Source organism: Podarcis muralis, chromosome 6, assembly GCF_964188315.1.
Source record: "Podarcis muralis chromosome 6, rPodMur119.hap1.1, whole genome shotgun sequence".
NCBI lineage: Eukaryota > Metazoa > Chordata > Lepidosauria > Squamata > Lacertidae > Podarcis > Podarcis muralis.
In genome coordinates, this window is record NC_135660.1 from 13,368,065 (window position 1) to 13,393,115 (window position 25,051).

Genomic DNA, 25,051 nt, shown 5'->3' on the forward strand with positions numbered 1-25,051 from the left:
CGCTAAGCCGCTAATAGGGTTGCTTCGCAAGACAAAAAAACTGCTAGACGAAGAGACTCGCGGAACGGATTATTTTCGTCTTGCGAGGCACCACTGTATGTCCAAAGTCCGTTTCAGGGGCCTAATCTGGCCCACCAGTTGGTTTAATCTGGCCCCTGTGGCAGTTTATTTCCTGGGGTAAAATCCTGAAAAAACCCACAACAACTTCAAATCCTAAAAGAAGCTCAACAACTTCAGTCCTAAAAAAGGTCAACAAGTTTGGTTGGCCCTCGCTTCACTTGATTTCACTTCATCAAAACTGGCCCTCTTTGAAAAAAGTTTGGACACCACTGCGGGAATGCTATGCACAGCCCAACTAGGGCACCCAATAACATCTGGAAGGCCACAGGTTTGAGATATTTTTAAATCCATTTCCCACTGACTACATTCTGCTGACTGCATCATCTCTGCACAAAATTTAAACAGCCGAGTCAAACTTGCTCAAAAAGTGCAACTCAGAATTATCCTCTCTAAATTTAAACATTGGCTATTCTTCCAATATTTCCGGCCTGCACAAGAGCATTCAGCAAATACATGGGGGATATTTAATATCCAGCGGTACCCTTTAACATACAAAGGTTATGCAGAATCAATCAACATTTCACAGTATCTGGAAATAGAGGTCAGTATTTCTGACAGTGTCTAAAATGCAACGGTCAATATCATAGCAGACAGATGGTATATAATAGCTGACGGTATTTGACAGTTTCTGATAGATGACTTGCCATTGATTTTAGTACATTTTATGTCAACTTCACCCATTCATTTATCCCATCAAAACATTTGAATTTCAGATTTTGAGATCAAATCTTTGTTCCAAGATTCAGCACTAGGGGTCTGAGGTAAAAAGTGGCCATCAAATTCCACTTTGTAAAATGCATGTTTGTTGTTGTTTTTTAAAAAAGTTAATTTTTAATTTAACTATTAAACGTTGCTTAAATTTGATGGGGAAATCTTCTGATAAATTGCCCTGACTGCTCAGAAATGTTTCAAAAGATCTTGAATTTCACATCTGGACAGAGATTGTCTAATTTCTCTTGTCCACATTCTGGTTAGATTGCTGCAAAGCATTACATTTGGGTTTCCCTGATGACAGTTCAGAAACTGCTGCTGGTGCAGGACTAAGCAAACAGACCGCTGACCAGGGAAAGATGATTCTGCGTGCAACACCAATCCTGGCTTAACTTTGCTAGCTACAAGTTAGCTTCCAGGTGTACTTCAAAGTGCTGGCTTTGACCTATAAAACCTCAGGACCTTAAGGACTGGGCCTCTCTCTGAACCGACCAGACACTTTGTTCATCAGCTAAGATCCCCATTTGAGAGAAGCCTTCCCCAGGGAACATTGCCTGGTGCAATTGTTGTCTGTTTTAAGGTACAAGGTAAAAACATTTTCATTTCCTCAGGGCTTACGTTTTGAATTGTGAGGGTATTAAATTATGTCAGTGGCCTTCTTGTGCATATCCTATAATTGAGGGTAGGTAGGACCTGGTCCCTTTGAATGTATTTTGGAAGAGTTTTGGAAGGGCACAATCCTAAGGCTAGATCAACCGGCATGAAGGAAATTAGGATCCAGTGGCTCTCCAGCTGAGCCAGGAGGTTCCCGCCTGAGCTGGACAATGTTGGCATAACTCCCTCATCCCACCTCAGCCAGGATGCAGCTGGCTGAAGCTGAATCTCAAATCAAAAGGGGCATTTTGTCCCTTTTGCTTCTCATCAGAGACCCTTCTCTACATCCCTACTCCCTGAGAAGTTTGGAGGATGACAATACAAGAATGGACCTTTTCTCTAGTGGTTCCATTTGTGAAATGTTCTCCCCAGGGAGGCTCACCTGGTGCCATCATTATATGTCTTTAGGCACCAGGCAAAAACCTTCCTCTTTACCCAGGCCTTCAGCCATTAAATAATCTATGGCCTGTTAAATGTGTGTGAGGGGGGGTTATTATTATGATTTTTTTTATTAGTATGCTGTATTATGTTTTTATTGAGACTCTTGAGAGTCCCATGGACTGCAAGAAGATCAAACGTATCCATTCTTAAGGAAATCAGCCCTGAGTGCTCACTGGAAGGACAGATCATGAAGTTGAGGCTCCAATACTTTGGCCACCTCATGAGAAGAGAAGACTCCCTGGAAAAGACCCTGATGTTGGGAAAGATGGAGGGCACAAGGAGAAGGGGACGACAGAGGACGAGATGGTTGGACAGTGTTCTCGAAGCTACCAGCATGAGTTTGACCAAACTGCGGGAGGCAGTGGAGGACACGAGTGCCTGGCATGCTCTGGTCCATGGGGTCACGAAGAGTCAGACACGACTAAACGACTAAACAACAACAACAAAATGTTTTTATTTTTATGCTGTGCAAATTATGTTCTTAATGTTCTACACTGCCCTGGGATCTTTGGATAAAGGGTGGTATATAATTAATAAATAAAGGTAAAGGTACCCCTGCCCGTACGGACCAGTCTTGACAGACTCTAGGGTTGTGCGCCCATCTCACTCAAGAGGCCAGGGGCCAGCGCTGTCCGGAGACACTTCCGGGTCACGTGGCCAGCGTGACATCGCTGCTCTGGCGAGCCAGAGCCGCACACGGAAACGCCGTTTACCTTCCCGCTAGAAAGCGGTCCCTATTTATCTACTTGCACCCGGGGGTGCTTTCAAACTGCTAGGTTGGCAGGCGCTGGGACCGAACAACGGGAGCGCACCCCGCCGTGGGGATTCGAACCGCCGACCTTTTGATCGGCAAGCCCTAGGCGCTGAGGCTTTTACCCACAGCGCCACCCGCGTCCCTAATTAATAAATACATAAATAATTTTGCAGGGCTTGGGGGAGGCAGGACTGGGGTGGGGGTGGGAGTGGGGACTAAGGTCGGATCTTAAGTCCATTCAGCTCCATCACATGACCTGTCAAGCCAGCGAAAAAGGGTGGTGTAATTCAAGCTTTATTTCAAAGACTTGTTTTCCCTCTGCCAGACTTTGGCTGGCTCAGGCAGCAGTAGCCCTGCTCCTGAATGGAGTTTTGATCTGGTGTATTTTTAAACTGACTTCCCATATTTGACAGTGGCTTCTCATTTTTATGATAGCTCCCTTAGTTTCTAGAAAAAAAATTCCTTCCAGTAGCACCTTAAAGACCAACTAAGTTAGTTCTTGGTATGAGCTTTCGTGTGCATGCACACTTCTTCAGATACACACGAAAGCTCATACCAAGAACTAACTTAGTTGGTCTTTAAGGTGCTACTGGAAGGAATTTTTTTTGTTTTGACTATGGCAGACCAACATGGCTACCTATCTGTAACTCCCTTAGTTTCTGTTTATTTACCTTTTATATGATTTTAAAATCTTTGCTATGTCCATTTTTGTTGTTTTGTAAGGCCCTTTGAGACACCTTGGTACAAAAATGTGACTAATAAATCATCATCATCATCATCATCATCATCATCATCATCCTCCTATAATATAGAAATAAGGCATCTACTGCCAATCCAAGGCTTTTTCATGCAACAGCTTCTGTCCATGCTTAGCTTTGCATATGCCATTCCATTCTTACCACATCTCTCAAACGATTTCTCTCTCTCAAATCTGCAAATAAGAAATCAATTACACAATAGCATTAATGAAACCCAAGACAAAAGGCTTGTCGTGCACCGCTTGTGGTTTATCCATTGATTCTTCTTGATACTTCAACTGAACAATTTATCAAACGTAGCCGATGGTTGGCCTCCGTTCAAGAACAGCGTCGTACCAGAATTAAATCCAATCAGAAAATAAATCTGTTTCAACGATGCGTGTTTCAAAGAAGGAACTTTTCTTTGGAGACCTCAGAAAAAGGGCTAAATGATACATTTTCATTTTGAGTGAAAGGAGGAATGTAATTCTCATCCACAGCTGCAGCAGAAATCTTGACAATTTACTTCACAGAATGAAATCAAAAACAAAATAAACCCCACAAAACACTCATCTGAGGAATGTCCATTCTTTAAAAATTTATTTTGGCGTATTCCCCCTTCCCCAGACAATGATCATCAAATTATCTAATGTTTGCTTACATTATATAGCAGCTGTCTATAACAATTCATTATTAGAGAAGTGGAAGGGACTAATACAATGAACCAATATCACAGGGGAAAACAATTTGCAAAACATCAAAGAGTAAACTGACGTCACGTTTGACAGCTTACTAAAAAAACCCACAACCCTCTTCTTTGAGGCCTTTTCAGAACATATCTGGTAAAATGACAAGCAGAACATTAAGAATGTCTTGTTGTGATCTAATTACAGCTGTTGTACTTTAATTTCAGGGATATATTTAACCCATGAGGTGGCAAACACCCACTTATTGAATGCTGAATAATGTAACAATGCTCAATGAGAAAAGCCACCTGCAGTTCTAGTTGCGGTGGTTCCATTTCTGAATACATTTAAGGAATGTATTCAACATTTATGCGCAACGGTTGCTTACAAGAGCCTCCCATACCCAAAAGAAATTGCGCTATACAATTTACTGCAAGGTTTACAAGAGCAGAACCCTCCGCATGTGCTCCAATTATACCTTCTTCTTCTTTTGCAAAATGAGCTGGTAACTCTAACACTAACCAAGATCTCCAAGAAAACACTGCATGCCTTTATTTTGGCTCCAAGGCCAAATACAACTCAGCAGAAATGGGGAGCCAGTGGCACTTCAGATATTGTTGAACTCTAGCTCCTGTCAACCCCAGCCAGAAAGTCCAATGGCCAAGGATGATGGGAGTTGGAGCCCAATAACATTGGAGGGTGACAGGCTCTCAGTCCCTGCTATACAGCAAAATGGACAATGTATCACTGACTATCAGGTTGGCAGGGGGAACAGCAGCATGGAAGGTCTCTTGACTTCATGTACGTCTTGTGGACTTCCTAGAGAGATCTGGCCTTTGAAGAGATCTGGTTGCCCATTGAAAGAAGCAGGATGATAGACTGGGTGAGCTGTTGGCCTGACTCATCTGGAAACTGTGTTCTTAAGAGGCATGCACAGACTTGAAGCTGTTCTGAGAGCAGCCGATCTCTCAGTAGGCAATCAAGTGGCTTCTTTATTTAAAACCAGCTTAAACGTTTAGCCAGGTGATCAGCTAAAAATAAGTCGTGTGTGGGTGTATATGTGCTTTTCTCTTGAACATAGCAGGGCAGTTTTGCAATCACGTCCAAGTTTGGGGGTGAATGCCAGGCATATTGTGTGGGTTCCTCCCTCCCCCCAGCAAAGCAACATCCCTCATCTGCCGCGTGAAACCAGGTTCACAGGTGGTGTGATTCAAATGAAAAATGCCAGCAGTGCTATTTTTCTAGAAAAAGAGGTGCCAGAACTCACTATGAACGCCTCCCCTTGTTCTCTTCTAATGTCAATGGTGCCCACCTGAGAGGTGTCAGAACTGAATTCCGTGAGTTCCGGCTGGGAAAAAAAGCCCTGAATGCCAGGAAGCTGAATACCGGTTTGCCTATCTAACAAACTTTCACAGATTAAGATAACGGCACCCTTGCTTACATCTCAGTCCCAGGTTTTGAAGCCAGTGGGACCCACCTTCTTCAATGCACCCTTAACCCTCCTTTCTTCCAGCACTTCTTGCTACCTGCTTGTTTGTAAGGGACCAGATGGCAAGAGTTGCTCAGTGACTCATCACATCCAGACCTTGAGGTGTGGACCCCTGCTTAAGCACTACTTCTGCTTAACATAAGAAAAGTCCCACTGGATCAGACCATACGCTTGCGTAGTCTGGCATCCTGTTTCCCACCATGGGCAACCAGCTGCCTATGTAGAACATTGTTCCCCAGCAACTGGCATCTCTGGCTGTGGAGGCAACACATAGTTCACACGACACAACAGCCTTCTCTTCCATTGATTTGTCTAATCATCTTTCATTGCCATTTTATATGGTGGCCATCATCACATCTCATGGTAGGAAATTTCATAGTCCAATCATGCACTCTGTGAAGAAGGGCTTGGCCTGACTCTCCTGACAATCAGCTTTGGGTTCCAGTATTAGGAGTGAAGACTCTCTATCTATATCTATCTATTGACTCTCTATCTCTATCATCTATCTATCACCTATCTCTATCTATCTATCTATCTATCTATCTATCTATCTATCTCTATCTAATCTATCTATCATCTATCTATCTATCTATCTATCTATCATGATATTCACATTGCCTATTACTTTACTGAAGATCACAGCCTGTGCATGCCCTACTGTGATGACAAGTCTTCTCCATCTGCTCCCCACTATAGCTGTTGAGTTTGCAATAATCTATCCTGCACTGACTTATGAAACTGTTGTAGCTCACTATCACCTCTTTAATGCATGCATGTATCTCATGATAGATCACCTAGGGCTGAAGAAAGAACATTATTTTTCCTGTTGAGGGTCACATTCACTTAATGGTTATCTGTCAGGCTGACATACCAGCAGTGGGCAGAGTTTGGTGAACCCAGAGAAAAAAGTGGGTGGGTCATCTCTGTCCGTCTGCCTCTCTCTCTCTCTCTCTCTCTCTCTCTCTCTCTCTCTCTCTCTCTCCCTCTCTCTTTCTGTCCCACTACTTGTCTCTCACTTCCATTGGCCAAAGGCCATACATGTGGAGTTTTAACCTGGGGGAAAAAACCTTAAGGAAGTTTAATCCTAAAATAGGTCTAGTCTAGTTACATAGAATATAAGTGACTCCAAACCATTCAGCAATATTTACTAATTAGATAGGTAGCTGTAAGATGCAACTGTGAAAAAAGGAACTAGTGCAGTCTCTGATATATAGGTGCACATGCTAACAAAATGTTGTGGTTTGGTTTTTTTTAAGTGCTCCTCTGCTCTCCTCTACAGCAAAAAAGAGACAGATACCAAAATGCAGTGAGCATCCTCAGTCGGTGGGGACTGCTGGAGCACAATGGATCAGTGCCACAGGTGGCCCGCAGCCTTGTTCTCCCCTTGAGAAAGAGATGGACTGCCTCACTTAAAAAAGTAAGTTCAAAGGTACATAAACATGTGTGCACATGTACATCTTCATCCTGAACCTTTGGGGAAACAACAATCCTTCTCTGTGCCTGGTGGTAACATCACAGGTGCTAGCCTGTACATACAACTCTGTCACAATGATAAAACAATCTGCATGAGAGAAAGAGGGAGCTATTCCATGCTTTAATGTGAAATAATGCAGAAAACCTGCAGAACCTCTTATCCAAGGGCTAGCGGGGGACAAGGGAGGAACATTGGGCAGCAAAGGTTCTATTTGCTAACCAAATGCCAAGGTAGTTTATTTTGTGCATGGGTAATACTTTCAAGACCCCTTCATGGATCACTGCCTTGCCGTGGCGAAGGGGCTTGAAGAACTCAGAGAAGCTATGAACTATGCCGAGCAGGGCACACAAGATGAACAGGTCATAGTGGAGAGTTTTGACCAAACGTGATCCACCTGGAGGAGGAACCGGCAAGCCACTCCAGTATCCTTGCCAAGAAAACTCCATGGACAAAGACAACAGGCATATAAAAGTTATGACGCTGGAAGATGAGCCCCTCAGGTCGGAAGGCGTCCAACATGCTACTGGGGAAGAGCGGAGGGCAAGTACAAGTAGATCCAGAGCTGATGAAGCGGCTGGGCCAAAGCCGAAAGGACGCTCAGTTGCGGATATGCCTGGAAGCGAAAGGAAAGTCCAATGCTGTAAAGAAAAATATTGCATAGGAACCTGGAATGTAAGAACCATGAACCTGGGTAAGTTGGAGGTGGTCAAAAATGAGATGGCAAGAATAAATATTGACATCCTGGGCATCAGTGAACTAAAATGGACGGGAATGGGCGAATTCAGTTTGGATGACCATCACATCTACTACTGTGGGCAAGAAACCCGTAAAAGAAATGGAGTGGCCCTCATAGTCAACAAAAGAGTGGCGAAAGCTATACTGGGATGCAATCTCAAAAATGATAGAATGATCTCGATACGAATCCAAGGCAGACCTTTTAACATCACAGTAATCCTAGTTTATGCCCCAACTACTGGTGCTGAAGAAACTGAAATTGACCAGTTCTATGAAGACTTACAACACCTTATAGAAGTGACACCAAAGAAGGATGTTCTTCTCATTATAGGGGACTGGAATGCTAAAGTAGGGAATCAAGAGATAAAAGGAACAACTGGCAAGTTTGGCCTTGGAGATCAAAACGAAGCAGGGCAAAGGCTAATAGAGTTCTGTCAAGAGAACAAGCTGGTCATCACAAACACGCTTTTCCAACAACACAAGAGACGACTCTACACATGGACATCACCAGATGGGCAGCATCGAAATCAGATTGATTATATTCTCTGCAGCCAAAGATGGAGAAGCTCTATACAGTCAGCAAAAACAAGACCTGGAGCTGACTGTGGCTCAGATCATCAGCTTCTTATAGCAAAATTCAAGCTTAAACTGAAGAAAGTAGGAAAAACCACTGGGCCGGTAAGATACAATCTAAGTCAAATCCCTTATGAATACACAGTGGAAGTGACGAACAGGTTTAAGGATTTAGATTTGGTGGACAGAGTGCCTGAAGAACTATGGATGGAGGCTCGTAACATTGTACAGGAGGCAGCAACGAAAACCATCCCAATGAAAAGGAAATGCAAGAAAGCAAAGTGGCTGTCCAACGAGGCCTTACAAATAGCGGAGGAGAGAAGGCAAGCAAAATGTGAGGGAGATAGTGAAAGATACAGGAAATTGAATGCAGATTTCCAAAGAACAGCAAGGAGAGACAAGAAGGCCTTCTTAAATGAGCAATGCAAACAAATAGAGGAAAACAACAGAATGGGAAGAACCAGAGATCTGTTCAAGAAAATTGGAGATATGAAAGGAACATTTCGTACAAAGATTACCATAATAAAAGACAAAAGTGGTAAGGACCTAACAGAAGCAGAAGACATCAAGAAGAGGTGGCAAGAATACACAGAGGAACTATACCAGAAAGAAATGGATGCCTCGTACACCCCAGGTAGTGTGGTTGCTGACCTTGAGCCAGACATCCTGGAAAGTGAAGTCAAATGGGCCTTAGAAAGCACTGCAAATAACAAGGCCAGTGGAAGTGATGGTATTCCAGCTGAACTATTTAAAATTTTAAAAGATGATGCTGTTAAGGTGCTACACTCAATATGCCAGCAAATTTGGAAAACTCAGCAGTGGCCAGAAGATTGGAGAAGATCAGTCTACATCCCAATCCCAAAGAAGGGCAGTGCCAAAGAATGCTCCAACTACCGCACAATTGCACTCATTTCACACGCTAGCAAGGTTATGCTTAAAATTCTACAAAGAAGGCTCAAGCAGTATGTGGATCGAGAACTCCCAGAAGTGCAAGCTGAATTTAGAAGAGGCAGAGGAACCAGAGACCAAATTGCAAACATGCGCTGGATTATGGAGAAAGCTAGAGAGTTCCAGAAAGACATCTACTTCTGCTTCATTGACTATGCAAAAGCCTTTGACTGTGTCGACCACAGCAAACTATGGCAAGTTCTTAAAGAAATGGGAGTGCCTGATCACCTCATCTGTCTCCTGAGAAATCTCTATGTGGGACAAGAAGCTACAGTTAGAACTGGATATGGAACAACTGATTGGTTCAAAATTGGGAAAGGAGTACGACAAGGCTGTATATTGTCTCCCTGCTTATTTAATTTATATGCAGAATACATCATGTGAAAGGCTGGGCTGGATGAATCCCAAGCTGGAATTAAGATTGCCGGAAGAAATATCAACAACCTCAGATATGCAGATGACACAACCTTGATGGCAGAAAGTGAGGAGGAATTAAAGAACCTTTTAATGAGGGTGAAAGAGGAGAGCGCAAAATATGGTCTGAAGCTCAATATCAAAAAAACGAAGATCATGGCCACTGGTCCCATCACCTCCTGGCAAATAGAAGGGGAAGAAATGGAGGCAGTGAGAGATTTTACTTTCTTGGGCTCCATGATCACTGCAGATGGTGACAGCAGCCACGAAATTAAAAGACGCCTGCTTCTTGGGAGAAGGGCAATGACAGGCCTAGACAGCATCTTGAGAAGTAGAGATGTCACCTTGCCAACAAAGGTCCGTATACAAAACAAAAAAAATTCCTTCCAGTAGCACCTTAAAGACCAACTAAGTTAGTTCTTGGTATGAGCTTTCGTGTGCATGCACACTTCTTCAGATACACTGCTCCGTATAGTTCCGTATACAGGTCCGTATAGTTAAAGCCATGGTCTTCCCAGTAGTGATGTATGGAAGTGAGAGCTGGACCATCAAGAAGGCTGATCGCCGAAGAATTGATGCTTTTGAATTATGGTGCTGGAGAAGACTCTTGAGAGTCCCATGGATGGCAAGAAGATCAAATGCATCCATTCTTAAGGAAATCAGACCTGAGTGCTCACTGGAAGGACAGATCGTGAAGCTGAGGCTCCAGTACTTTGGCCACCTCATGAGAAGAGAAGACTCCCTGGAGAAGACACTGATGCTGGGAAAGATGGAGGGCACAAGGAGAAGGGGGCGACAGAGGACGAGATGGTTGGATAGTGTTTTTGAGGTTACCAGCATGAGTTTGACCAAACTGCGGGAGGCAGTGGAAGACAGGAGTGCCTGGCGTGCTCTGGTCCATGGGGTCATGAAGAGTTGGACACGACTAAACGACTAAACAACAACAACAACCATACTTTCAAGATACTATAGAAAACGATTTGGCAGGAAACGATTCCAATGATTCCAAGATTCTTGTCCAAGATACGTTTCTAAAATAAAGGATAATAAATAATACTTCATTGTACTTACACATATATTGACAAATATGCAAAGGCAGTAAAAACAAGCAGTCGCTTCGCATGAATTCCGAACGTTGATTCCTCTTTGATTATATTGGATAACTTATTGATAGAAAGATGTAACAAATAAAATATCTCACTCACCCCCCCCCCAGGTCTATTTTGAAAGATGTGGAGGAAGACCCCCCCCCCAAAAAAAAACATTTATACCTTCCAGTGGGAATAAACTTCAGGAAAGAGCTCCAAAATTTATTGCCATTTTTAACTCTGTGGCTCCCTGTTTGTGGAATGCTTTCCCCAGAGAGGCTTGCCTGGGGGCCTGCATATCTTTAGACACTAGGCAAAAACTTTCCTCTATAACGAGGCCTTTGGTCTTTAGCTACCTGTGGCCTTTTAGTAGTGGCTGGGATGTTTTTGATATATTTCTCTTTCCTCTTGGTTTTCATGTATCTATGCGGGGTTCACTGTCTGTTTGTTTGGTTTTTTGTAAGTTGCTCTGGGTTGCCGTGGGCAAGAGAAAGCAACTGACAAATTTCATGAACAACGACAACACATCCCAGATGTCTTCAATCAGAGCAACACAATCACGGCCTTTCAAAACTGGATGATGTGTGGGGACATCCCTCCACTTTCATCCTAACTGCTGCCCTGCAATTATAGAGTTGCAAGCTGGATGGTCCTCTCCATGGTCGCCCAAGAGCTTCTTGATCCCTCTCCTATATGAGATGGAGAACCTGTGATCCACCAGATGTTGTTGTAAACAAACCCCCACCAGCCTCAGCCAGCATGATCCACGAATGAAGAGAGTTGCAGTCCAACAACATCTGGAGGGCCAGTATCCCCTTCCCTGCCCTAATGAAGGCATGCATCATCTTCCAGTAGTTTCTTACAAGTCTTGGGGCCTCATATAGGCTGCTCAGGGCTGGGGAGCCTGTGCCCAGTGCTCAAGGATGATGGGCGTTGTAGTACAGGAACACCTGGTGGGCCACAGATTCCCCAGCCCTGACGCAGCTCTTCCACTTGCAATGGTTTTCCCATTTGGTTTAACAGAGGAAGAAAATCTCCAAAGGAATCTGCTCCCCCTTCATGAAAACAAATGCAACCGCTCATACACCCAAGACTTTCATATGTGCACAGGAATTTACAGGGAGCTTGAGACAGGGCACACGCTAGATATGCCCCAACACAGAGCTGAAAATGAGGAATGTCAAGGGTTGCAACACTCGTGACTGTGATTTTGTACAGCCACATATATACATGTGTTCCATTTCCAACTGCGCAGGATCACGGCCAGGATCTTCATCCTGTGCTTTTGTGAGCAAGTAAAAAATAAACTTTACATTTGCATTAGTCCCTTCATAATTCACAGTTATAATAAAATCATTGGCTGCCCAAAGTAAAGGGGGGGTGTATAGTGTTGGGTATCATTTATTTTTAACTAATAAACATAAACAAGAACAGAGAGAGAGGGAATATGAATGAGGATGAGAGAGCTAAAGTGAGATATATGACCACCAGGAATCTAGGACAGAAAATTATTTTGTCTTCTTAATGTTAAAAAAAAACCATCAACCTGGTATTCAATGGGTTTTGGGGTTTTTTTGTTCTTCAATGTGTGATCTTGGTTTATGACAATTCATTTATATATTTCTTGTGGTCATCTCCCATCCCCCTGGGTTTGTTTCCATTACTCACATAGCAAAATACAATCTTCTGATTAAACAATAGTTATCCGATGGCAAACAATTCTTTTTATTGGTTTACATTTGGCAGGTCACAGTCACAACCACGTCAGGCAGAAATTGCACATAGACCATCCTGAATTTTGAAGACTTTCCCTGTGTCATCTTCTACGAGGGAATTTTAATAACCGGGGCCATTAATCTATCTGTATTGTGTGCTTTTTAAAAGGAAAGGAAAGGAAAGGAGAACTAAAGGAAGCACTTGAAAATTTAAAAAAAGGGTCTATTTTCCACTTTCGTATTTAAACTCGTATTTGATGTGCTAAGAGCTGAATTTCTGAGCGTTTATTTGCTGTATAACCTTTTCTTGTAATTGTCAAATATTATTTGAAATGTGTGTTTAAAAATACAACCTGAAGTTGTTGTTTCCAGCAACCAACTTTTTGCTGCCTTGCAAGTGTTGGTTGGAAAACACACAGCCCAGTCTTATACATGTTTACTCAGAAGTAAGTCCCAGTGTGTTTAGTGGTGCTTAGTTACTTCCAGGCAAGAATGTAATCGGTTACAGCTTGTGACTTACACTTTCCTAAGGAATTCAATGGTGGAGTCGCAACCCCAAAGTGATGGTTGTTATTTGTTTATTATATTACTTTTAGCTGTAGAAGGCGTACCAAAGTCTTCAAAAGCCAGACTGATCTCAAGAAATAACTCTTTATTCTGAGACAGTTACCATTACTTCATTAAAAAAATGACAAAACAGCAATAAACATTTGAGCTCTTTAATGAGCAAATATCAGGTCTCTTAGCATTGGAATAATTATAATATCCATTATCCAGATTAGCTTTATTTTTTCACTCAGCGGCCAACATGAATGGCCCAGAAGTACAAAGATTTTATTTCCCCCCATCAAGTAGTATACAATTTGCTGTGTGTGTAATAAGCTTTCAATCTTGAAAAAGAGTAACTGAAAAGAAACATTTCTGTTACTGCAGTTAGTTTGTCAGAGAAAGTTCTGCGCGTTATCTTACAAACTATCAAAATTGCTAGTAATTTGAAAAAATGCAAAATAAAAAAAAATCACGTAACTTTACTCTAATAGAAATATAATACAGGAAAAGAGAGAAAGTATTCCTCAGGGATGTGCTCTTTAGTCCATCTCAATTTTTTTCCTCTTTTTTAAATATAAATGTACATCTGATTACACATACAAACATTTTGTTTTTTCTTTTGTTTTTAAATGACCGTGACATACCATTTCTTTAAAATCCAAAAGTAACAGGGGGGAAGGGATACAAAGACCTTCCTCTCATTTTAGACCATTCCTTTCAAAACAGGACAATATTAAGTAAGATGCAGAAGTAAAACATTTTCCAGATGGTGACTTCAATCCTCCCAAAGCCTCTGTATCAATATTTGTACTCTGCAGAGAGATCTCCTTTGATTTTGAGTGAGCTTACAGGAATGCTGAAGAGAAAATGCAGAGGAAAAAAGGAATACCTCGGAAATCCTAGGAATGAACTTCCTCAGTGCAATATAACAAAGTCAACAGAATTACTGACAGCTGTAATAGTTGTGATTTGGGCAGGGAGGGGATGAGGGCATCTTTACACATTGCAAAATATTCCTTGCAAATAAATCTTTGGATTATTTTTTTAAAATTTTATTTTACTGGTATAAACGCAAGAGGTTGTAATGAACCTTCAACAACATGTTAAGTGCTTCATCAAAGGATGCCCTAGTCACATTGTTATCGCTATAAATTAATTGGGTGGAAAGAAAAGAGAGCATTTAGAAACATACAGAGTTGCCTTTCATGTTTTTTTGGGATTCCTATCCGGGTTTGTTCTCTGCTATGCACCAACCGTACCATCAAACACTTCTAAGACCTTCTGTAATGCCTTCCATTACTGGGAAGCTACTGGGAATTTCGGGGTTGTCGGTTATGGTTTTTCCCCCCTTGAAAACAAACCTCCTTTGGGTTGCGCCAATTGAGGAAAGAAGCTTCTGTTGAGAACTCCAATGGGACAAGAAGAATTTTTTAATTACGGCTTAATCAGCAGCACAGCCACCAAGCATAATAAATTATCATGCACATCGTGCTAAAATATCCGGTTTCCTTTATTCCCGCAATGTTTATACTGACAGCACTTATGTGATAACCTGCCAGACTATAAAAGCTCATTTCCTTTTTTCTCCCTTTTCCTTTTTTTTTTTTTAAACTGGCAGATCTCAGCATATAAGCCCCTTTCTAAGGCCTTTTAACAGCACTAGTGCTTTGTATACTTATCCAAATATGTAAATATGGTCTACACAAGAAAACAGTTCCAAATAAAAACTGGTGAAAATTATCTGACATTCCATTAACGTGTCCCATTGTGCATATTCATAGAACTTTTTAATTTCAGTCATAGTTTCTTTCCCACTTTTGTGTTGCACATGCCTAATTCCATTATGTAACTTAAATCCTCAAAAAATTAATACTCGAATGTGAATGAAAAAAGTATCATTCAGGACAACTGCTTCAAGCAATTGCAAAAAAGTTATAATTTCTTTTTTTTCTCTTTTTGTTAAAAGTTCATTTGTATATATGTACAGTTCATTTCCGCCCCCCCAAAATCCCCAAAGTTCTTGATATGTATATTCACATCATATTTCTCCATATTTAAATAGTAAGAGTCTTGTAGGTTGAAAGCCAAGTGAAGTCTTCTGTAATTATAACCCACTGTAATCCACACACACACAAAAAAAGTTTGTTTCACCTTGTCTGGCTATACCCTAGTTGTTGAATGTGAATGGGGGTGCGGGTGCGGGTGTGGGTGAGGATGGGGCAGTGTGTTATTCTGTCCACCGGTAAATGTATTAAATGTGTGTAAGGGTTGAATCCCAGGTATAGTGTTGGGTATCATTGTAATGGTGTTGGGGGTCATTAAAGGAATATCATCAGGTGACCGCCTCATAGCTAGTGTGTAGTCTGGGGGGCAGGCGGTCCTGAGAACCACCTCATGTGGATGGATGGATTCACATTCATGACCCAAGTCAGTGTGCTTCATCTGGAGGGACATTATTTCCTCTTCTTGTGCGTGTGTAAGATCATTGGTAGTTGTACGCTGCGGGCTGCATCTCCGGTGGACGTCGTGCCTCCTCTTGTCCTTTTTGTAATATAGAGCTGCAAAGGCTAAAATGTTCAGGAACAGCAAAGATGCTCCAACAGCAATAGTTACACTCAACTCCGTGGAGTAGTCTCTTTGATCTCCTGAAATTAGGCTTGGCGGTTGTTTGGGATCATCTTGCTTGGCTGTAGGAAAGGCTGAAGTTACGGGTACCAGATTTTTCCGGGTTGGTCTGAAAGTAATATCAGTTGATGGCACTTTAGTCGTCGTAGAGGTATACTGTGAAATGTCATTAAGATTGTGCAGGTGAGGTACCAGTTCCAACCACAGGTTCACCTTGTTGGCCCTGTAATGTTCTTTCACTCGCGGCTTTAATCCAATGTGAAGGTAAAGCTGGTCTTTCTGAGAGTATCTGGTCCATGCTACTTCCTCAAAGCGGTTGGGTTTCGTGTGAATGAACTTAGTATCTTGTGGGACAGGCTGGTTCGGATCCCTAGGGAGAAAAAAGTGGACACGTTCAATGTTACTGAAAATGGCTCCAGCTTTGGTGGAAAAAACACCAATCACAAGTGGGGAGAACATCATTACAGTGAGGTCCTGGTTGCAGGCTTCACATGGGCATCCTGCCTGAGACTGTGAGAACATGATGTGGACATAGGCAGGCCTTTGACCAGATCTAGAAGGACTCTCCTTATGTTCTCTTCCCCCGCCCCACAAATATTTCATATACAGTGGTACCTTGGGTTGAGAACTTAATTCGTTCTGGAGGTCTGTTCTTAACCTGAAACTGTTCTTAACCTGAGGTACCACTTTAGCTAATGGGGCCTCCCGCTGCCACTGCGCCACTGCAACATGATTTCTGTTTTAATCCTGAAGCAAAGTTCTTAACCCAAGGTACTATTTCTGGGTTGCAGAGTCCGTAACCTGAAGTGTCTGTAACCTGAAGCATCTGTAACCCAAGATACCACTGTAGTGTCAGCGTTTTTAAAATAAAACATATTATGAAGTTGGCTTTTGATCAGCAAAACATTGGGGAGAGGGCTCAGCTCTTAGTAATGCCATACCATCTGTTACATGGTCAGATAAAATATAATATTTTTTATTTATTTATTTGTACCCCACTCAGCTGACTGGTTTGCCCCAGCCACTCTAGGCGGCTTCCAGCATATACAAAAACATAATAAAACATTAAACATGAAAAACTTCCCTATACAGGGCTGCCTTCAGATGTCTTTTAAAGGTTGTGTAGTTACTTATCTCCTTGACATCTGATAGGAGGGTGTTCCACAGGGTGAGTGCCACTCCTGAGAAGGCTTTCTGCCTGGTTCCCTGTAAACCTCACTTCTCACAATAAGGGAACAGCCAGAAGGCCCTTGGAGCTAGAGCTCAGTGTCTGGGCTGAATGGTAGGGGTGGAGACACTCCTGCATGTATAATGTAAGAGGAGTCCAGATAGATCAGATCAAGAGCTGAACTTCATTCTTCTGATAGTTGCCTACCAGGTGTCACCATGAAGCCCACTTGCAGGACATGAAGTCAATATACTTTCCCCACTATTGACTTCCAGCGAGTGGTATTCACTGGTCTTCTGAAGATAAAAGTTTCACACAGCCTTTGATGCTAAATGCATGACGGATTCGTGTCGTAACAGTGGCTCAGCTAAATGAACCAAATACTCCTGCTACGTTTGCTGCCCATAAGAATAATAACAGTAAGTCGAACCTGCAACAAAATCTTGGAGTACTCCTGCTCACTACTCTAGCCAGCCAGCCAAGTCCTCTCCAATACTTCACTCCATATTCGTTCCCACTTGCTTTTATGTCCCCTCCTCTCAACAAGCAGTTAGCATTTCATGACCACTGAGCAGGCTCCCTCCTCACTGAGAAATCCTGCCCCCAAACCCACTGAATGTTCACCCTTCAGGTTATTCCCAAGCTTATTTTCACCTCCTCTCTCATGCTTGGGTGTTGCCATTTTAGCTACATAAGCAAGAGCAGTCACCACCAGAACACTGGAACTAGAAGAAATGATTAACATTCATGTGGCAATTTTTGAAAGTTCAAGACACTTTACATTCATCACCCCTTTGCAATTATTACAACAATGCTATAAAATAGGGCAGCATTGTCCTCATATTATTCATGGTGGGATGAGCCTCAAGGAGAATGACGTTTTGCCAGTGAGCTCATAGCAGCAGAGGTGAAATGTGAAGTGGGGACCAACGGCGTTAATCTGTATAAGGCAGCTTCCCGGGTTTTGGTCTTCTCCCTTACACTTCAATATAATAATTACGCACATTATTGTTTCCATGCACGTTGCTTCTAAAATAGTTAAAATATTCAAAGTGTTAAAATTGAGCAAGGGCATGAGTCATTCTCTCATGGTTGCTGCTGCACATATAGGGTAATATCACCCTGGCATCCAATAAAGCCCATTCTCCTCCTGGTTGTCTTTTGAGTTTAAGTGTTAGGCATCATTAACAGCTGGTTGGGATGTCAGTTTAATCCTTCCATATAGTGAGAACAGAATCTTAGAATTGTAGCATTGGAAGGGACCCTGAGGGTCATCTATTCCAACCCCCTGCAATGCAGATCTGATCAGATTCATTTATTTAGATTTAGTCTTCAGACTATCCCAAATCAAAAGCCTAACAAGGTAGCATCAAGAAAGTGGTTGACAACTCCTGATAATTATAGTGGAACTCAGCTTATATCCCCAGCCCTAATGGGAACATGCTCACTGGAAGATCCTGAAGCTGAGGCTCCAATACTTTGGCCACCTCATGAGAAGACTCCCTGGAAAAGACCCTGATGTTGGGAAAGATTGAGGGCACAGGGAGAAGGGGACAACAGAGGACGAGATGGTTGGACAATGTTCTCGAAACTACCAGCATGAGTTTGACCAAACTGCGGGAGGCAGTGGAAGACAGGAGTGCCTGGCGTGCTCTGGTCCAGGGGGTCACGAAGAGTCGGACACGACTAAATGACTAAACAACAACAACAATGGGGACATGGGAAAATATCATTGCCCACAATTCCAGAGACATACACTAGACTAGTAGAGAAATGTAATCTTCTGTGAGTGTTAAGAGATAAAATGGTAAATCCTTTTAAGGGAAATTCTTTGATTATGCCCTTTCTGGATCATTTTAAATATGTTGCTTATTTAAGTTGTAAGCTTATGAGCTGAAAACACATGAAACTACAATTACCAATGTGGAAACCCTTCTTTGTGATCTGGGTGTCATGAGAAAGGACAGGCCTTGATTTGACCAAAATCTTGATCTGCCTTATAAGCTCATCAATTACTTACCCAGTTTTTGCAAAGTTTGTCCAATATGTCATCACCACTGCGCTCAGCATGACATCATTTTTGGAAAAATTACAAGGAAACAGTTCAGTAGGACCAATCATTGGGATTCCTAATACATAAGGAACCTCATCCCCATGAGCAGCGTCTGCCCATGCAGGTACCTGGTCTGTTTGGCAATGATGGTAGAAGGCATAAAAATATGTGGGTGATCCAAAATTTGAATGAAGATCAGCTGTAGCAACCGCTGGTGCAACCCACTGATGATCGGTAAACAAAGCCAGCAGTGTTTTCCTTCTTGTCTCAGGATTATGTCTATCCGCCCAGTCAGTGTACATAAATTTAATTGTTTCTCTCAGTATATCTTTGCCTTCAGGGTATCCGTATAAGTTATCGACAAAGTTTGAAACAGCAAAGTCAAAGTCACTTGCAGATATGCCGTCTTCGCTGTCGACAATGTTTTCGACAAATTTCAACCCTTCTCCTTGGTTGACGCCCAACATTATGTCGTAGTTGAGGAACTCTCCTTGCTCCATCAGTATCTGAGGGTCATCTGGTATCACATCCCCATCAATGACTGGACCAAAGGCTATGTGGTATCGGGCTGGTTGGATATCCTGGTCGACGAGTTCTCTATAAGGCTTCTTCTGTAGACATTCTACTAATTCTACAGTGTCGGACACATTGCAGCCAACCTTTGTAGCCAGCATCCTGGCATATTTTGCAGGTTGAAAACTGACTGCCCAGCTGGAAAGAGCTGTTCCACTTTGAGCTATTGCCCTTTGAAAAAGTCCTGTATGGGAAGGTAGAAGACAAGATAAGAAAACAGACCCGAAAGCAATAGCTAAGTGGTTACATGCTTAAAATATTTGAGGTAAGTTAGGAAAACACCTCATTTTTGCAATATAATCATTAGGAAATAATAATAATAATAATAATAATAATAATAATAATAATAATAATAATAAAAATGAGGATGAGAATGAGAATGATAAGGAAGTGGAGGAGGAACTCATTGGTTGGTATATGTGCAGTTAAACAATGTAATGCAGTTGTGTCCAAACAAAAACTATATATTATTGTTGTAGACTAATGAGAGAACACAAGTGAGATGAGCAGACTTAAAACTTGCAGTGCCTACTTTACATTTTACGATAACCACAAGATCCCCCAATTACAGCCAGGTGCAAATAAATAAATAAATAAACAGTACACTTAGAATTAAATAATTCTGAGCTCAGGCACTAGTAATAGAACATAATGGAGCTCACAGGCCTTTCACACACAAAATCTGCTCTGTGTTCTTCCAAGTTTTCTGCATTTCAGCACTAAAATTTAGGGTAGAAGGAGGGTTGTTTCATTGCTGCTATTGTTAAGCAATCAGGAGTCAAGATGGCCTGAAGATTCAGACCTGCCTTCTGTCCACCCTGATCTGTATACAAATGATAAAATGTCAATCCTGAGATACACACAGACGGGGTTTTCCATTGGTGACCCCAGTGTTGTGGAATGCCCTCCCTGCTGAACTATGATAGGTCCCAACAGTGTTGGCATTCCTCTGGCTCTGGAAGACTGTTTAGGCAAGCGTTCCCCTGAACTGAACTTCTGGTTTTATTGTTTTAATTGTGTTTTATTGTCAAAAGTTGACTTGTTTTATTGTATATTTAGTTATGGATGCTCTTACTGCTTTGATGGAATTGCTATTGGGTATTTTAATTACGCATTGATTTTATAGTTTTAGACCAGGGGTCTGCAACCTTTAAGACAAAAAGAGCCACTTGGACCCGTTTCCGAAGAAAAAAACTGGGAGCCGCAAAACTCGTCATTATAAAAATAACTTTTTTGTCACTTTTTTATTATTTCTTTGTTTGACCCCTCAGAATTACTCCTCCTCATAGAAATAAACGTTAAATTAACAAGCTACCTTTTTTGTGTGTGTGTGTGTGTTCTTCACTCCCCTTCAAAACAGTGACCAGCGTACATGCCCCTTACAATGTAGCGGGCGGGCGGGCGGGAAGGTGATGTCGGGATGGTGCGTGACTAACGCACGCACCGCCCCCATGCGACGTCACAGCCAGTACAGTGCCCGCCACAGTGGGGAGTGTCGGGACGCACAATGCGCCTCCTCCCCTCGCTAGTATCCGCCCCGGAGCTGCGGCAAAGGTGTAAAAGAGCCACCAGAGCTGCAGGTTGCAGACCCCTGTTTTAGACCATTTAGAAGCCATTTTGACATGCGTATATGTGGTAGATAAATCAATATTAATATTACTAAGAAAAGAGTATAGTTATTTGGTGGATCATTCCTGCACCTGGACCACTGAATAAAACATGAGTTGAACGTCGGATGCAAAGCATCAATGCCCATGTATTTATTGCTGTCTTCAGTGTCAGGATTTGTCCATGAAGAATGTGGCTTATTTTGAATAAAATTGTTGTACTAAATTGTTATAGCAGAGATGGAGAACTTGTGGCTGTCTAGATGCACTTGAGACTTGACCAGCTCTAATCAGCATGACCAGTGATCAGAGATTATGGGAATGTATGGAGGGCCACAGGTCCCTCATCTCTGAGTTTCAGGGGGAAAAGACTCTGCTGCAGTTATTTAATTCTTTATGCCCTATAAACCACTTTTTTCACATTTCACAAGAACTGAGTTGTGGAGGTGAACTGGCAGCATCCTCATCATGGCATCACACAGAAACGTCTTTCCTTCCTTCTGGGAAGAAAATAATCAATGGAGGAGGCCATGTTTATTTGAACATAGGCACATGCTAGGCCTCCTTCTTCCAAGGAACAGATCAGTCGGTTCGATAATTCCTAGATTCAAACAAATGGAATAAGGCCCACATACTTCATTACTATCTCCGCATGAGGAGGAGGGAGGGAGGAAAAGGGCACAGCGTGCAAAAGTCAAATACTGAATTACACATTTTAGTTTATTGTTTGTTTGCAGCACCCCAAGAAGGTGGCACTTCAACAGGACCCATGAAAATGTCACAGGTATCAACTTAAGATTGCTTCCAGGTGATGTGATCAGTCCTTGTTGTGCTGAACTTCTAAGTTTCTCCATAAATAGATCATTGCCCCATAGTTTCTAGTACTTTCCCCCATCACTTTCCTTACCACAGAAGGTTTGATTTTTGTAAAAGTGGGTGGTTGTTGCTTCTTGCAACGCGGCACTTTAATTGTGCAAACCTTTAATTTTCTGGCTTGCAGTTGAATCCCTCTCACGAAATAAGGACCGCCTGAAAGCAGCTCATATTTCTACAGAGCCAATATGCTTACTACTGACTGTAATATTCAGTCAGTGTGGTTAGTTTCAAACTCTGCATTGCATTACGGTGGTTAATATTTCTGGCACAGCACAAATCAATAGAATTCTGAATCCAAGTTCAGCTTCTGAACGATTCTTTGGATTTCATTTACATTGAACTCGAGGAATTTTCTTTTAAATGATGGCAGAATACACTCAAATTGGATTAAGAATTCTGCTCCATCGGTGAATGGGTTTGTGGGATCTGCCCCACGCTGCTCCCTTTACTGTTGTTTCGGGAATGCTTAAGGAATCTGATTCCTTCTGCACCTTTTGGACCAACACACAGATTGGAATTTCACTATCCAATAAATTTCACGCTCCTCTGAATGTTGCCATGAATTTCCTCAGCAGTTTAAAGGTATCCAAATAGGTTTAAAGATATCAAAAATATGGTTTTACACCTGTATTTTGATGGACAGAATGCAATGTGTTTTGAAAGGATTTTGAAGGGGGGGGAGAGAAAGTAAATAAATGTGAAACAGGATGGGTAAAAAAAAGGTGTCTGTAACACAGACCAGAAATAGATTCAGCCACACCCAAAAGGCTTTGCCATTCACTTAAGTGGAAAGGACAGCTTCATTCACATAGATAGTACAGAGTAATTTCCTGTTCCACGGATAATCCTCAGCCCAGTATAACCCTCAAGCTGACACATGACTCCCTTCTCTCCTCAATGGGAGGAAATAGCAAATGAATGCCACTGGGCCATGTTTATTTCCACTGATGGCAAAAGCACTAAATCGGCTTAAATCCCAGCAACTTCAGCCTTACTGGGTTATGGATTAGATGGTAAGGAAAGTCACCTGCTCAGAAACTGCTGATATAAACAGCAGAGCTTGTTAAATGCTCCATTAAAGGTTGGATTAAGTTAAAAGTGGTCGAAGTCCTCAAACCATAAAGCTCAATTCAGCTACTTTAAGGACAAAAATCTTTTTTTTATTGAACTGTGATAATGGAAAATATGGATGAAAGGGATATTCCACTTTAACCCTTAAAGCCTCTCTCTCTCTCTCTCTCTCTCTCTCTCTCTCTCTCTCTCTCTCTAGCAGCTCCATGAAAATCAGTGGCACTTCTCCAGAGTAAATGGTTTGAGTATTGTAGCCTTAGCACAGAGAGCAGGTACTATCAAAAGTAAAGGGCATAATCCATCCATCTGGTCATGTTGAAGTTACCTTACATTCAGTGGGAGAGAACCAAAATCAATAGACTGTGTAACCTCATCTAATGTATGTTTACTTAACAGTAAATTTTATTAAGATGGAACAGCACTTATTTCGTAGGGCGTATGCTGATTTAAAAGTGCTTAACTTTGGCTGGGTCATGTCCAAACTCCAGTTGAATGTATGTTATTCATGGCTACAGTTTGTTCATTGATATTTTCCATTGTATACATACTGCACTATTACCCACAATTTTTAAAACGCTATCTTGGTCTGTGGTTCTATACAGCTAAAATAAATCGAGTCTCACTTTGAGTGAGAGTCATATTTATCACAGTCACTGAAGGACAGATGGATATTTTTACTCTAGTTTATGGAATGGCCACTGTGAGAACAGGATGCTGGACTAGATGAGTCACTGGCCTGATCTATCTTCTTATGTTCTCGAGTTAATTGTGACAAAAATCTCATGGTTCAGATTAAAGCTGAACCCAACCTTTTTCAGAGGACTTCTTCTAAGAACATTCCCTGAGGAAATCCAGCCCTCTCTGAGAAAAAGATGATATGGATTTTTCTTCAAAGTTTTTAAACCATTGTGCTGCTGATGCTGCTAAACAATTGTTTGGAGTATGGGGTTGGCCTATGCATGTTTCTTCATCAATACTTCATGGATAACTGCAGGACCAAATGGTCAACTGTCTAAGTGAATGAGCCACCACACCAAAAGCTGCATCACTTCACATCTCTGGGTGGGCAATGTTGTCCCCCAGAGTGAGCTCATTAGAACTGGGCTGAACTTTCAAATGTTTTTGCTGGGGGCAGGGTTGGGATGAAATGAGAACAAGTTGGGGGCCCTGAACATTGTTGGACATGTGGAAATGGAAGACAGCTCCAGTGCAGCGCACACCATCTCTCCCACCCTGTTCTGAGGCAAAATGAAAGGGGTTGCAAAAATGGCTCCCCCACCGATGACAATCACATCCCCCACTTACAAAGTGCCTCTCAGAATGCGGTGTGAGGAAGAGATGGTAGCCAGTGGTCCATTTCTCCAGGTCACGGAGGCTGGAGCTCGGAGGAGAGCTTTAGCAATGTCATAACACTGGGGAACTGGGGCGTGTGTGGCTTAGCATAAAATGGCTGCCACAGAGGTGGTTTTAGGGCAGTATGGCCAGTTCCTCTGCACTGGGCTCCAAGCACAGAGGGTGCATGAGAAGCACTCGCCGGGCTATGGGGAGAAGGCATGAGGGCTCTGACAGGGTCCAAGAGAAAAAGAAGAGTTTGGATTTGATATCCCGCTTTATCACTACCCGAAGGAGTCTCAAAGCGGCTAACATTCTCCTTTCCCTTCCTCCCCCACAACAAACACTCTGTGAGGTGAGTGGGGCTGAGAGACTTCAAAGAAGTGTGACTAGCCCAAGGTCACCCAGCAGCTGCATGTGGAGGAGCAGAGACGCGAACCCGGTTCACCAGATTACGAGTCCACCACTCTTAACCACTACACCACACTGGCTCTCCCACCTCCTTCCCAAAGCCTAGTTATTGCTTTGAGAAGGAGGTGGGAGGACTTTAGGACTCTGCTGGAGCCCCTGTACCTCCTTCCCAAAGCCCAGCATCCTGTGAGGGCTGGGGCGGGGGCGCCAAATTTTGGCCTAGCTCAGGGCGCCATAATACCAAAGT

General features: G+C 42.4%; 1 protein-coding gene across 8 annotated transcripts in view; it reads right to left on the bottom strand.

Moving 5' to 3' along the window:
• Nucleotides 1–13,244: 13,244 nt before the first annotated feature.
• Nucleotides 13,245–25,051, bottom strand: part of LOC114597992 (neuroligin-1) — a 625,400-nt gene continuing 613,593 nt past the window's right edge. For all 8 annotated transcript variants that reach the window (XM_077929763.1, XM_077929769.1, XM_077929765.1 and 5 more), the window contains 2 exons: nt 18,902–19,691; nt 13,245–16,083 (listed from right to left, as the gene is read on the bottom strand). In XM_077929763.1, the coding sequence (XP_077785889.1) occupies nt 15,249–16,083; nt 18,902–19,691 (1,625 nt within the window). In that variant the 3' untranslated portion in view covers nt 13,245–15,248. The remainder of the gene's footprint in view (nt 16,084–18,901; nt 19,692–25,051) is intronic.